The sequence below is a fragment of the Halictus rubicundus genome, chromosome 3 (genome assembly GCF_050948215.1).
Source record: "Halictus rubicundus isolate RS-2024b chromosome 3, iyHalRubi1_principal, whole genome shotgun sequence".
Classification (NCBI taxonomy): domain Eukaryota; kingdom Metazoa; phylum Arthropoda; class Insecta; order Hymenoptera; family Halictidae; genus Halictus; species Halictus rubicundus.
In genome coordinates this window covers 11,684,613-11,699,221 of record NC_135151.1, presented here as the reverse complement: position 1 = coordinate 11,699,221, position 14,609 = coordinate 11,684,613, and the positions used below count along the sequence as shown (strand labels likewise).

The 14,609-nt window shown below is 40.3% G+C and overlaps 1 protein-coding gene across 1 annotated transcript in view; it reads left to right on the top strand.

The window, feature by feature from the left end:
• The window catches only part of Trpgamma (Transient receptor potential cation channel gamma), a 48,868-nt gene extending 34,259 nt beyond the window's left edge, over positions 1–14,609 (top strand). Inside the window, exons 8-17 of the mRNA XM_076785389.1 lie at positions 3,542–3,662; positions 5,879–6,151; positions 7,045–7,178; positions 7,275–7,407; positions 8,864–9,059; positions 9,168–9,362; positions 10,651–10,876; positions 12,888–13,223; positions 13,467–13,820; positions 13,999–14,609. Coding sequence (XP_076641504.1) covers positions 3,542–3,662; positions 5,879–6,151; positions 7,045–7,178; positions 7,275–7,407; positions 8,864–9,059; positions 9,168–9,362; positions 10,651–10,876; positions 12,888–13,223; positions 13,467–13,820; positions 13,999–14,165 — 2,135 coding nt within the window. The 3' untranslated portion in view covers positions 14,166–14,609. The remainder of the gene's footprint in view (positions 1–3,541; positions 3,663–5,878; positions 6,152–7,044; positions 7,179–7,274; positions 7,408–8,863; positions 9,060–9,167; positions 9,363–10,650; positions 10,877–12,887; positions 13,224–13,466; positions 13,821–13,998) is intronic.

The window sequence follows — 14,609 nt, the reverse complement described above, 5'->3', positions numbered from 1 at the left end:
AAAGCTTTCACGATAAATCTTGTTGCGTCGGAACGAGCATACTTTTAAGTAATACTCATAACTTTTTAATTGAAAAATATCGATAATTGTCCAAGATACATTGTTATTCCCGAGGGTGCTTTTTAGAACATAAATGGATTATTTGAGTTCAGAGACTGGTTAACATTTAATTTTCATATTAAATTGTCTAGTGGTTCAACGAAACACTTTATGAAACATCGAATTACCTCTAGATGACGATCACTAAAAAATCAACGTTTTTACCAAAAACAAACGTGTAACTTCCGTCGATAGAAAGAAGTTTTAAAAAAGTCGCTCAACCACACTTTGGAGTTATTCTAGCCTTGCAAATGATAGCTGAATCAGCTTTAAACTTTCAGGATACATTACCAGGACCTTATACTTGATAAAGAAGTCGCTTTCCAAAAATTTGTCAAACTTTCCACCCGAGAACAATTCTCCAGACTCGCGTAGTCGCTCCCCCGGGGACGTTCCCGTAAAATCGACCAATCGAACCGCGATAAAAACTGCAAAACTGCAACGATAGCTCGTAATAGAAAACGCGGGACGCATCCGGGAAGCCGGGGAATTCCGTTCATAGGACTCCATCGACGGATCCGATGAAAGAGACCCGGTTGTTCGAGGACGTTTCTACTCGCAGCCGCGTTTGACATGTTTACCGTCCCGCCGGTAATGGTGGCTGATGACTCAAATTTAAAGCGTTACCGCGGGCCCCGGCTATTATTGGTAGCGGGAGAAAGGTATTCGTAAACCCCGCCACCACAGTGAGAGGTATTTGTAAACTGTTTAGAGCACGAGACCCGGCAATGTTTGACTCACCGACGTGCCGAAAGGTAAAATACGTCGCAGGAAACGAGGCCGGACGAATTCGATAAACTTGCCGGCGAAATGCGGGTGGAATGTAAACGCGGCTTTTCCTTTCGTATCATTCATCCGTTGGGGCAGACCAGAATTGCACTGTCGACATTTCCGATTTTTTATTTTCGGGCTCCGATCATTTTTCAGAACATGTTCGAACGATAAAACGGGATTAAAAACATGTTTGAGAAGAGTTTCTGAGAAAATCTACATGTGTAATGAAAAATATTGTAGGTGTGTTTTCATTGAGAAAATATATAGGAAGACGTATTTTACCGTATAGGTGGGTTTACCCGATAAGAAACTCGTATTCAAAGCCGTTTTTAGTCTAAGGCAATTTTAGAATTCAGTAAAATAAGATTAACAAATTACTCTACAAGAATTGAGCTGGAAAAGTAGTGATTGAAAGGAAAATATTTTTATATAGGCATTTCAGTAGACATTTTTTAACCATTCGGCGGACGCGCCGCACAGTAATTTGGAATCGTAAAGTAGGTGGGGAAAATTCGAAAAATTTGATGACATGGAATGATTTAATATTTGGTGTACCGATAAATTAATACTCGTCTGAATCCAATTCAAAAGGTGGCGACGATTGAGAATACCGTGTATGTTTTCTACGCAAGATTTATTTCAAATGAATAATGAATTCTTCTAACACTGGTATTTATCTGCTTTTTTTGTTAATTTCTAAGAAATTTTAACTCTTGCTAAAGTAGTAATTTGCTACTACAGTTCCACGTAAAAATATTAGATATCTCTTCAATGAAGGTTATGTTAAAACTGCTGTAACTTTTTTAGTGTAAATAGATGCATCAAATTTCTTTGAATATTGATTTCTGTAAACACTATTGTCATAATTAAACTAAAATTTAGCTGCGTCCGTCTGCGTCTGTAAGCGTGAGACATTTTTTTAAAAACATGCATTTTTACATACTATAAAGCTCGTAATCGGAAGCTGTTTCATTCAATAATTAAATAATTGTTAATAAACTATATAAATGTGTACAAAAACATCTAATTAAACAATATTTGATGTGATGAATTTTTAGAGCTCCATTCTTTATACTTTCACCTAGAATTCTGAAATATAAACTTTCATTGATTTCAATAACAATAACTCTTTAGTTATACAGTTTCGTGGGTATGTTTGTATAACATTATTTCTCTAAAATTATGTTTTAAAACAATTAGAGAATTTTCGATTTTATCGGATTAAATAGTCCTCATAAGGGTAGCTTTAGAAGGGTAGTTTTTTTATATCAGCAAAAAAATAATATCAGATTTGGATTTTGTCCACCTATTTTATGATTCTGAACCACTATGCACCGCGCACCATGAACAATGATAAAAGTGTAAATGAATAATTTAAGAGTTGAAGATACATTTGTCAAAAATACAGAACTTGACCATAGCGTTTGAACACTGTGTGTGAATTGAGGAAGAAAGAGAAGAAAATAATGCTACGGAGACTTATTGTCTCCAGAGGCAGAAGCTTTGGAAGTCGCCGCAACATTTTGACAGCCACGGGCCATAGCAAAGCTTAATTAGATTTATTAGTATTCCATTGGTACTTTCAAAGCGAGCGGTGGCGACAGATGCTGAATTTCACGCGAGAAAAATAATAACGAAGTTCCACAAAAGACCCGTGTCTCCCGGGACATTGTACACTCTGGTGCATCTGGGAAAACCACCCTTCGAGGTCACTGAAACGAGCCAGCGTGTATCAACATGCAGCTCGGAACGCATTCTTCCTGATGCGCTTTGGTGAACTTAAATATGGACACTTTGTGTCAACTTGAAAAGTTTCGTCCTTCTTCATTTCGGTCCGCTGTCACTCCATTGGCTTTTCGTTTGTCGAGACCCTTCTCAAATTGGACGCCATCTTGCTTTAATAACGAGAAGAATATTACGTTAACCTGGCGTCGGTTAAAGGATGTAGTAACGTTAACAAATACTATAGAACGCCGTTTCTATTCTTAAAATATTTAAAACCTTAGCTTTGAACTAATGAAATATTCTTGCATATATATAAAAATTAGAATACGGACCTTTATGTAAAATAAAAATTGAATTAGAGCGTTGAAAACAATACAACAGCATTCTTCAATTCTATAAATGTTTTTACTGTTTTGCATTTGATCTACATATTTTTTGCACAAATGCATAAAATCTACAGTCTAATTGTTTAACATGGACCTGCTTCATCTATTAATTTTGTGGAATTTTTCGGAGTACTATGGGAGCAACACTGTGCCCTAAATCAATTGAATACAGGCACAAATGACTCCAGAGTGCAGATTTTATAGATACATGACAAAAACTAGTAGGTTCAGTGGAAATGAATTAAATAAATTTAAGAATATCGTATTGTTTTCAACTTATTAGAACCACGGAGACTAGAACTAAATTTTGAGTTCGAATTAAATTAGCGTAGAAGTATTTTAAACAAGTGAAAAATTCTGTTTGCTTAAGTAGTGGGTAGTTTACTAACGAGCCTAATCACCCGTTTACGAGGATTTGTCGTCGAGAGGGGGGGTTAATCAGTTCAGAAACGAACTTGAAAAGAGTAAATATTAATAGCTATTAAGACAGCTCGGTAATGAGCAAGATATAGCAGTGGCTGTCGACGAGGGCTAACGGTGACGCGTTCTGTCCACAGTCATGTTGATTCTAGCTAGTCAAAGGATAGAGAGCGTGATTGGCAACTGGATGGGACATGATGTTGTGGAGCACGAGCCGGCGCCGACGAAAAGGGGTGCAGCGCCCACGATCGTCGAGTGGTAAGACAATATTTTCAACCCCTTCCCTGCCCCTCGGGAGAAAAACCTGAAGGAGATCACAGAGATCTCAGCCTTTCATTACGTACGTTTCTTGAAAACATCCTCTGACAGAACAGATATATTTTATAATCCGTGTATTGAAAGCTCGCCACGAAGATAAATTTTAGAACGTTTACTAACCTCTTAAGGGCCCGGTCTTCGTAGATTCACGATAAGGTAGAGTGACTACATTACCGTCAAAAAATGGTTTCATGTGCCTCAAGTTTCGGGCATCAAAATTCATAATATCGATAATACAGAGCAAAATATGTGACAAGTTTAGTCACAGACTTAAGACCCGTCGGGTCAAAACCAGGACGAATCTTGAGTCTTTTTCGGAAAGCTGTGAATGGAAATTATTAATTAAAAAGTCGCGCTCGTCCGCAACTCCATCTCTCAGGTACGGCGCGCTCGTCCGCAACTCTGTCTCCCAGGGACGGCGCGTCTGGCCGCGGATGGCGAAAAGCCGCTATAGTGGCGTTACCGTTCAAACTGATGCTTGCCACGGAAACCACTATAGTGGCGTAAAGTGCTTAAGAGGTTAAAAATGAATTGATAAGAGAAACACGAAGGATCCTTGAACCATATCTACGTAAATGTACCAAGTAAATAACAGCAATTCATTTGGAACGACTATAGTCTATACTGTCTCCCAAATTTTTGCCAAGACCCCCGCAAAAACAGCGTCACGGAATCGCTTCATTCAACGATCCCAAAAGGCTGATAGAACCGCAGTAAACATGTTTTGCCGAGAAACGGCGGAAGACGATTGAAAAGTAGTCTGTCCCCGAAACTCCCTCCAAGTCGATATAAATCTCTCGATCCTATTGTGCCCACAGTAAAAAGAGAGTTTCTCCCGGCGATAAATAAAAATAAACACGAACCGTATGGCGTCCATGCGCGCGCGCGCGCGTGGAACAATTTTGACGTCCGCGATTTTTCCCGTTTACATTGTGCAGAGATGTTCGACGATGTAGTTTATAATAAAGAGTTTATCTTGTTTCGCGGCTGATAGAACTTTTAATGGGCTGTATAAATTTCTGCTCGCGTGAATTGGCCCACGAAGAACCACTCGTATAGTCTTGTGAAGAACCATTAATATTTCTATTTAGAACAATTCTGTTGGTACTTCGCACTTGGGAATTTTTAGTGGCTGTATTGTTTTGTTGGTTGAGATTGTTTCGTTTGATTTGTTGGGGAGGTTCGTTTACTGTCGGTTCGAGGGTCCCTAACTTTCCAACTGTAGATTTGAGTGAACGCTGAAAGGACTTACTGTCGAGTGACAATGACGATTCCAGCGTGACGAGTCGAAAATTGTTCCCATCATCGAACGATTTTATAAAATAACTTTTTAATAATCGAATCTTTTTAAACATTGATTTCCGGTTGATCGAGTCTCAGAAGACGGACACTTTTAACGATTGTACGCGCAAGTAGCATTTTTATGCCTCCTTCAAATGTAGAATTATTTTTGGTTACCTGGTATAGAATTTGATGGAACGTTTAATCGATTGAACTAACTTCTGTTCAACCCTTCGAGGATGAAACAATTAAATGATTCATACCACAAAATTAAAACATATTTTTCTTCTTGTCCACTATTGAAAATTTTACGTTCTGGTATTTCGAGAAAAATATTTTTAACACTTTAAAAGAATCCGGGAAGAGTTAATTTAATGCGAATTGCGATGAATTGGTTCACAAATAATTTGCTCAAACATCCACGGTGTAAACGTGCAACCGCAGGCTCCAAGAAATGCATACAGTGCCGAAGACACTTTGACAGTGTTCTGGAATGATTATAATCGAAAGTAAGCAGCGTAGGTCATCATCATCGCCTAAGAGACCCGAAGCACCCCGGGGGTACGATCTGCGAAGCCCGGTACGAGTCAAATAGAAGTGATCCGTCTTCTGAAGAGTGAAAACTCCATCCAATTCCGCGATGTTTCCATTCCTCGTGATACGCTCGAGATCTCTTCCACTCGAATCGAAGACGGCTAGGGAACGTTCTCGGTTCGAAATTGCATTTCTCGAGGACCTCGACGTCGAGGGACGCGATTTCACGGTGATGGGAACGACGTCGAGTCGGATCAAACCAACCAAACAGACGACGATGAGGACAGCGTCCAGAGTGTGTTCTCTTTCGTTTCCTCTCTCTCTCTCTTTCTGTATCGCAGGTTCATCCTGGCCTGGGTGTCCGGCTTGATTTGGTCCGAGGTGAAGCAGTTGTGGGACGTGGGACTTGAAGAGTACGTGAACGACATGTGGAACGTGATCGACTTCGTCACGAACTCGTTGTACGTCGCGACCGTCGCGCTTAGGGTCGTGGCTTACTATAGGGTGCAGAAGGAGATCGAAGGACAGGAAGCTGAGTTGCAGAGGGAGCAATGGGACACGTGGGATCCTATGCTGATCTCTGAGGGACTATTCTCTGCTGCCAATATTTTCAGGTTGTTCTTCTTACACTTCCTCTCAATTGTTCTTTAGAAAATTAGCAATTTTAGCGACGAATTACCGGGAAAGAGGATTGCTAACTTTTAGCATTTCTCCGCAGAGGAAAGTTCATTTTTTAATGTGTAATTTTACTCTGTCGTGCAGTGGATTAATTTTCTAATTGCTGCTGTATGCCTCTTGAAAACTTTCGTTTAATAGCCCCTCGCGGAAGGGTTTGAGAAATTGGAAAACTATTGACTCCTCAATTGAGAAATTCAGAAATTGAGAAGTTAAGAAGTTGTGACAGTGACAAATTGAGAAGTTGAGGGAAAAAATTGACTTCCATATTGAAAAATTTACAAAATGAAGCAAATTTTGACTTCCCAGTCTAAAAGTTGAGAAATTGAAAAATTGAAGATAAAATTAGTTCCCTCAACGATATACATGTCAACAATTGTCATATATATGTCAACAACACGGGTCTTGTCAGCGTCGTGTATCGTTTAGGAGACATACTCACGGGGTATATCCCGCGGTAGTGGGGATATTTCTGCGACGTTTATCGTCCAGGCCTTGGCGACATATATATGGAGAAATCACAGCACAGTTCGAATTTAACGCCAAAGAACAAATTGTATTTTGCAAATGTTCTCGGTCAAAGACACATTCCTGCATGTTTTCCGTTCGAGCAGCGCTCGTTTCGGTTTTAATTAGACGAGTAATTACGAATTTCAGTTACGCGCCGTGTGAACTCCGCTCGCGGATAATTAGGGGTTTTCCTTTCAGCGTTAATTTCGGCGTGCTTAAAAGCACAGACCACCGCGCGTACCTCGCACACGTAGACAAGCACAAACGCTGTTTAAGCGTAATTGAACAAGGACACACTATAAAGTCTCTTTTACTTTTGCAGCTCATTGAAACTCGTCTACATTTTCTCGGTGAATCCACACCTCGGGCCTCTTCAAGTCTCTCTATCCAGGATGGTTATGGACATTATGAAATTCTTCTTCCTCTACGTGTTGGTGCTGTTCGCATTCTCCTGCGGTAAAATGATTAGAATACTACTCTACTTGCGCGTGGAATAATTTCGGAAGGAGGAAACTCAATTTGGTGAGGACTTGCACGATGTTTTCTTGACAGGTCTGAATCAACTGCTCTGGTATTACGCTGACATGGAGAAGAAACGGTGCCCGTCTGTCACGCCTCATGCTCCTAATGCTAGTAGCGTAGCAGCCGACTCTAATGCCTGCATCGTCTGGCGACGTTTTGCCAAGTAGGTGACAATTACTATGCGGAGACACTTAATCCTTTGCGGGCGAGTTTCCTCTGTCGCCGAAGGAACGTGCTTGCTCTCGAATTGTGCCACACAAATTTTCATTGAACGTGTCACGTGCTTACTTTAATCAAATTTGCTTCGTTAGCAACGCCTCCTCAGATTAAATTTTCATTGAACATAGCAGGATTTCTCTTCTTCTTAGGTTCAATTTTTACTGAACATGCCCCGATTCATTTAACTCATTTGCTTAATTAACATTGCCTTCTTATAGATGATGTTCCTCTTGGAGTAAATATTTCCAAATGGGGTTAATTTAATTTTCATATTTGGGATCTCGGATCTTGCTTGATAGAGAAAATATTAACACTTTGAGTGCTGCGTCTCCTACGAATGGGAGACAGAATTATTTTCTGAAAATAAATTTGCAAACTAACATACCTGCTGTACTAAATTTGGTTAGGATGTTCGGAACGTTAAGAAAGTACTTGGCGAGTGATACGTCGTCACCTATTCATCCATGTCTCATTAAATCAGGGACCAGAAATAACAGTTATTCTAACATTTTCTACGATAAAAGTCATTGATAAAAAATTGATTATTCTTAAAATTTAAGATAATCTACACAAAATATGAAGGAAAAAATTCGAAGAACGAAAATATAGATTTTTATACCTTTTGGTTACACATAACAGTTATTAGTGTCCAAAAAATTGGATCCTCCTCGATAACTGTTATCGATGAAGAAAAACTGTTTCGATTGCTCGAAGCAGTTATCGATGAGACAAGTTCATTTCGATCACTCATAACAGTTATCAATGAGAGAAGCTCATTTCGATCACTCATAACAGTTATCAATGAGAGAAATTTATTTCGATCGCCCATAACAGTTATCGATGATCGAATTTTTTTCACTTGTCAATAATAATTATTGATGAAGAAAAACTCATGTTTGTCACATTAAATTTTGATTCTAGCAATGAATTTTATGAATAAAGAATTTATTAAATAATTGATTGTCTAATAAGTTGTACTATTTAATAATAACTATTGCAAATTTCCTTCATCAATAACTGTTACGAGCGGTCGAAATGCACTTCTCTCATTGATAACTGTTTTGAGCGACCAAAATAAACTTGTCTCATTGATAACTGTTATAAGTGATCGAAATGAATTTCTCTCAACGATAACATTTGCCAACAGGAGAAAAAATGTTCGGTTACTTATAATGCTTATTTGTTACCAATACGATTTTAGTCGATGAAATACTTGTTACTCCATGCAATTTTTTTTTGTTTACAACAGTTATGGTCCCTGCATTAAATAAATTATTTTGTGGAATTTTCGAGGTTGACGAATTGGCATTCGGAATGTTAAATAACCCGATAGTGAGCTCATAAAAGAATGGAATCCCAGTCCCCTGATCTATCAAGACATCCCTAATTTCGCGCTCCAGCCTGTTCGAGACGGCGCAGACGCTTTTCTGGGCAGTGTTCGGCCTAGTTGACCTTGAGAGCTTCGAGCTGGACGGGATCAAGCCGTTCACCAGGTTCTGGGGCATGCTGATGTTCGGGACGTACTCTGTGATCAACATCGTGGTGTTGCTGAACCTGTTAATCGCCATGATGAACCACTCCTATCAATTGATCTCCGTGAGTGATGATTGTCGGCCTGAATTAGGTCCTTCTCCGTGAAAATCGTGGAGGGAGCTAACCGGGATTAGGGTTGTCCTGTAACGATCACTTTCTGATCCGCATCAGGAACGCGCGGACGTCGAATGGAAGTTCGCCAGAAGCAAATTGTGGATCAGCTATTTCGAGGAAGGTGGTACGGTGCCGCCGCCGTTCAACATAATCCCGACGCCGAAGAGCGTCTGGTACATGGGCCAATGGATGTACCGGAAGCTTTGCGGCCATAGCCGCGCTGCCAAGAAAGAGCACATGCGGACCATCAGGGTGAGATTACTTCTAATTGAACGTCTACTCCGTCTCCGCGCGAAGTTATTGAATTCTCTTGAATAGATCTCTTTCTCCTTTCTCGAATACCAGAAGATTATTAAGAACTCGGTAGGTATTAGCTAACTATCTTCTAGATTACCCCATTAGACACTCCTCTAGCTAACCCCCTTAGAGATTAGACAGTTTCTTTGCTTTTGATCATAGGAATTAGAACGTCTTAGCTAGCTAATAATAGGATCTAAAAATTTTAGACGTCCCTTGTAGAGTATAGAAATGGCTTTCTGGCTATCCTTCTTGCTACCCTAATGATTAAAGCTGTTTTTTTAGGTAACGTTTTAGAAATTGGACGCTCCAAGCTTAGCTGCCCGTCTAGGGACTAGGAACTTTTCGTACAGCTGGCCTATTAAGTACTAGACTCTGCAGTCAGCCTTTTAGATACTAGGCTATTTAACTACCCTTAAGTTAGGGCTCGAGAGTATCCTTTCAGCTACCGAAAATTTATCGTAGAAAATGGACACCCTTTTTCTAGATATTTTCCTGTGGTTTAGAAGTATTTGTTCTAATTAACTTTCTAGGAATTAGTTGGTCTAGCCACCCCTAATTTGAGAACTGGAAATTGTCCTCCTAGCTACCCTTCTAGAAGCTTGAAATGATTCTCATTATAGCTAGCCTTATAAAAACCAGAAACTCTTCTGTCTTCTTTTTCTAGGAACAAGGAATTCTCACTGTCCTTAGTGGGTGCAGAAAACTGTAGCTACCCTTCACAGGAACTAGATATTATTTTTCTAGCTAATCTCTTAGAAAATAGATTTTTTTCAGAATTCTACACCCTCTTTTAAAATTTAAATAAATGTTTAAAGTTGTCAAAAATGTTCTTTGTAATTATTCTTTTATAAATCTTTAGCTAACCTTCTAGGAATTCTTGTTCTCGTTACGCTTCTACCATCTATTAAATCTTCTTCTTCTTCGTTTAGTTAACTTTATAGGAACTATAACTTTTTGAAACTACTCTTCGAAGAATCACATGACTTCATAACATCTTGCATTCTCAAATATAAATTTTATGAAACGGTTGACAAACACAGCAAGCTACTTCAACTTGCTGCTGTTTTGTTTTTTTTTTTTTTTTTAGTGAATGACAATAATTCAGCTTCACCGTCCCAGAATCGACTGAAAGAATACGCAAAAGCAAAGTTGACAAGTCAGACTCCTGTAGTTGGGGATCTATGCTAACATCCGACCCCGAGAATAACAACAGACACGCCTTTATGATCCCTGCTTGCAGAGGAAGGCGAAACAGGCGTCGGAGAGGGACTATCGTTACCAAAGCATCATGAGGAACCTGGTGAGAAGGTACGTCACCGTCGAGCAAAGAAAAGCAGAAAGCGAAGGAGTAACAGAAGATGACGTGAACGAGATCAAACAGGACATTAGTGCGTTTCGTTACGAGCTGATCGAGATCCTGAAGAACTCGGGGATGAACACGTCTACAGCAAGCGGAGCGGGGACTGGTGAGCCTGATTGTCCACAAACGATTACTTATATTATTACAGCACAATTATTTTTAGTTTCTGCGTAGTGTTCTTCGTAAGATACGCTTCTTAAATATGCAAAAGTTGTGCTATCGACCTGTCGCCCTTCCCTGGCAAATGCAGGGTCCATTCTAACCCTAAATCAGCCTACAATTTATTTGTTAATAGAAAGAATTTTTTAATAGTCTATACTGTTACTTTTCAAAGTTAAAAGTAAATCGTACTTAATATCTTTCTTACGTTGTTATATTAAAAAATAGACCATTTAGTATGAAATAATTTTTACCATATGTGAAAAATTGAAAATGCAAAGCCCATATAAAATTGTAATGAAGACAATAACGTAAACATTTTTTTAACTTTTCACTGCACCTTAAACATTGTCTATCTAATTCAACACTGGCATTAAATGAAGCAGAAATCTTTGGCAGAAACATGATTGAGCGAATGCTATACTATCGAATGGATCCTGTATTATATCGTCCACCCGACACGAATACGAAATCTTCGGTGGTGGATCTATGCGGGCTCGATCCCCGTAAATGAAAGTTCCGAAGTTCCGTACCCCGGCTGCGCTATTAATCATCCAGCGAACTACGGGGGGCTAATTAATGCAATTAGGGATCGTCTGCCCTGGATATTACGTAGTCGTTAACGGGTTCAATTTGGAATTAAGAAGTCCGCGCAAGTTCTCGCCCCCGAAAGCCAACCACCCTCGCGTGATCGGTTTACAGAGGGTGGTCTAATTTCACCTGTTGGTTAGGCCTGACGCAATTAGCAACACTTATCACGGTACAGCATCGTAGTAAAATTATAAATGTATTCTTTATAACGAACCTGCCTGGCAGTCATCTGAGATCTTCGCCTAAAACATCTCTATCATTGTCAGCAACATGAGATACCATACTATCGCATTCGTTGTCAGATAATACATGGTTTTATACATTTATGGGAAAAAATGGCTAGACGAAACACAAAATTATGACAACATTTAAAGAGTCCACAAATCTTGTCACTTTCAGTTCAATAAAATTGTTGGAACAAGAAACAAGTGTCTATGTAATCATTAAAATTATTGGAACAAGAAATAAGTATCTTAGTAATCATTAAAATTATTGGAACAAGAAACAAGTATCTATGTAATCATTAAAATGATTGGAACAAGAAATAAGTGCCTATGTAGCTCATGCATGTTGCAAACTACGTGACACTATTTAATGAAGACGAGAATGTTCAAAATTTTGAAAAATGTGACCTTAAAAAGAATCTCTTCTATCACAATAATTGACCCTTTGAGTCAAACATTTTCTTGAATGACAAAAAACAATGAAAATATCTTGCAGGGTGCTGACCACTCGACACCACGCATATTATTTATGAAACATTTTTCGCGTCTCCTCAATTAAAAAAGATGTTCAGATAGTCACATTTAGATGAGACACCCTGTATATGCTACTCTCCACATGCTTCAGCTCGTTAACACATTATCTACCGGAGATTATTTTACAGTGTTTGAAAGACAATAAGTCCATGGCTCAGGATTTTTGGACAAATCAGTGTGAAGCAACAAGTCAGTCTCAGTAACGTAATTCGATCATTTCGTTTGCTATTATTGCGCGAAAAAAGACTTTTAAGCAGTATTCAAAATATCGTTTACATTGTTAAATTCGTTTGTATTGAATAAATGGCTAATGGTACGAGGCACTGTACATATAAGCACTACATAAGTGAACAAAATCGTGTAAAATGGAAAAAGCTATTCTATGCGAGAAAAAATGTTTGGTTTCTCAGTTAAAATAGCTCCGAGCGCAAACGGTTAGGCTACCATTTGATAAAGCACAATCGAAAATCCTAGCTTCCGGTAGATAAAGTGTCTAATTCCCAAGCAATTCTTTTTTTTTTTCCTTTTTTGTTTTGTAGTAGCTTGAGCATAGTCCTTGGTTTTTCTGTCTGTCCCACGCAGACGGTAGCCTTAAAGAGCTGTCCATAGGTGCGGGTGGCAAGAAGAACCGTCAGAAGGAGCGTCGGTTGATGAAGGGCTTCAACATCGGTCCTCAGCCAGGTGGAAGCGGAAGTTTGCCACCGGTGGACGAGTTCGTTACGTTACAGCAGCAGGTGCAGCACCAGAACTCCCAGGACTTTGGGTCGACCTTGAGCGGACTGTTCGGAGCTGGTACCACTCCCAAAAAGAGTCACCACAGCACCAGCACCAACAGTGTACCTGGATTATCCTGTCAGCAGGCTAGGATGAGGAATGGCTCCAAGAAAAAGGGATGGGGCAACATCATCGAGTCTGCAAGGAGCAGCACTATGTCCAGACTGATGAGTAAGTTACGAACCAGATGATTTCTGGAGAATTATTTACATTGTAACGTAATTAAAAATTTATCAACCAACAAAGAAAAAGCTCGCCTGTCTTTCTCCAACACAAAATTTATTACCACTGTCAATGTCTCTATTTAACGACTCAAATGATCCTAATCTAACAAACTCTACTATAACCACCTGAATAAAGCAACAACGAGCAATTTTTGCTGGCTACTTCAGCTAACAAGCCTAATTTCTCTAGGCAGATCTCGTTCGGAGGATTCGGTGTACTCCCTAGGCGCCGAAGACGGTGGTTCTAGGTCAGAAGGATCGACAGACTCAAAATCATCCTTGGAGACTGGTGTACCAGAGGTTCAGTCCCATTCACACGGTTTAAGCGCCCTGGCCACGCTCAGGAAGAAACCAGTGCGTATAATAGCTTCGTCGTTCGCGTCCAAGGTCGTGAAGAGGCAACAACTATGCAGAGCCAGCAGCGTGCCCACCAGGGGCCCGGAATTGAATCAGCAAGTCATCACGCCGAGAAAACACGATGGCACGCAGAGTCAACAGCCTAGTTTAGACAACCCAGATGGCGCCAGCGTCAGCGAGCAACCTGGTGAGTTACCTCGCTTAGGTCAATCGCGTTCGCTTAGAATTTCGAAGCGATGTCTTTCGTGTCTGTCTACGTTAGTGCTAGGCTAATGCTCCTATGAACATCCAGAATGGCGGAACATCCCCAGTGAAAGGATGACGGGGGGACGACTGAAGATAGATTTGCGCTTGGTTTTTGTTAGCAGTGGTCACGGCAATCCCGCTGACACCGTCTACCACCGAGGAGAGCGTGGTAGCCAGTGGTTCCCTGTCGGTGACCTTGAAGAGGAACGGCTCTGCGACGCAGCTCCAACGGCTTCCAGGAATCGAACCAATATCCGGTCACGATGTTACCGGTGGCTGGCTCTGAGACGATCCCCTAGTCGCAGTTAGGCGACGTCTCAGTTAGCGAACAGACCTGGGCAAACTTGGGAGTGAACAACGTCGACGAGTTTTGCTCGGTAGACCACGAAGTAACAGCCTCCGAAGAATTGGGGACGACGACATCAATCGGTGGATACGGTGATCATGATCGATCGATCGCCGACGATCGTGGAGTCGTCGTCGTCGTCGGCACACGCACAACGATGCCTTTCTAAGCCGAGACTAAACGCAGAAAGAAACTATATTATATTATATATAGTTATATATATATATATATATATATAAATATATATTATACTGTACGTAAAATGCGACCGTCGAACCACGAACTCGCGAGTCGACTCACGTTAACGGGCCTTCTTCCTTTCATACCGGGGACTCGCGATGGTTTCATGATGGTTGTCATTGTGTCACTTAGACTTGACACCGA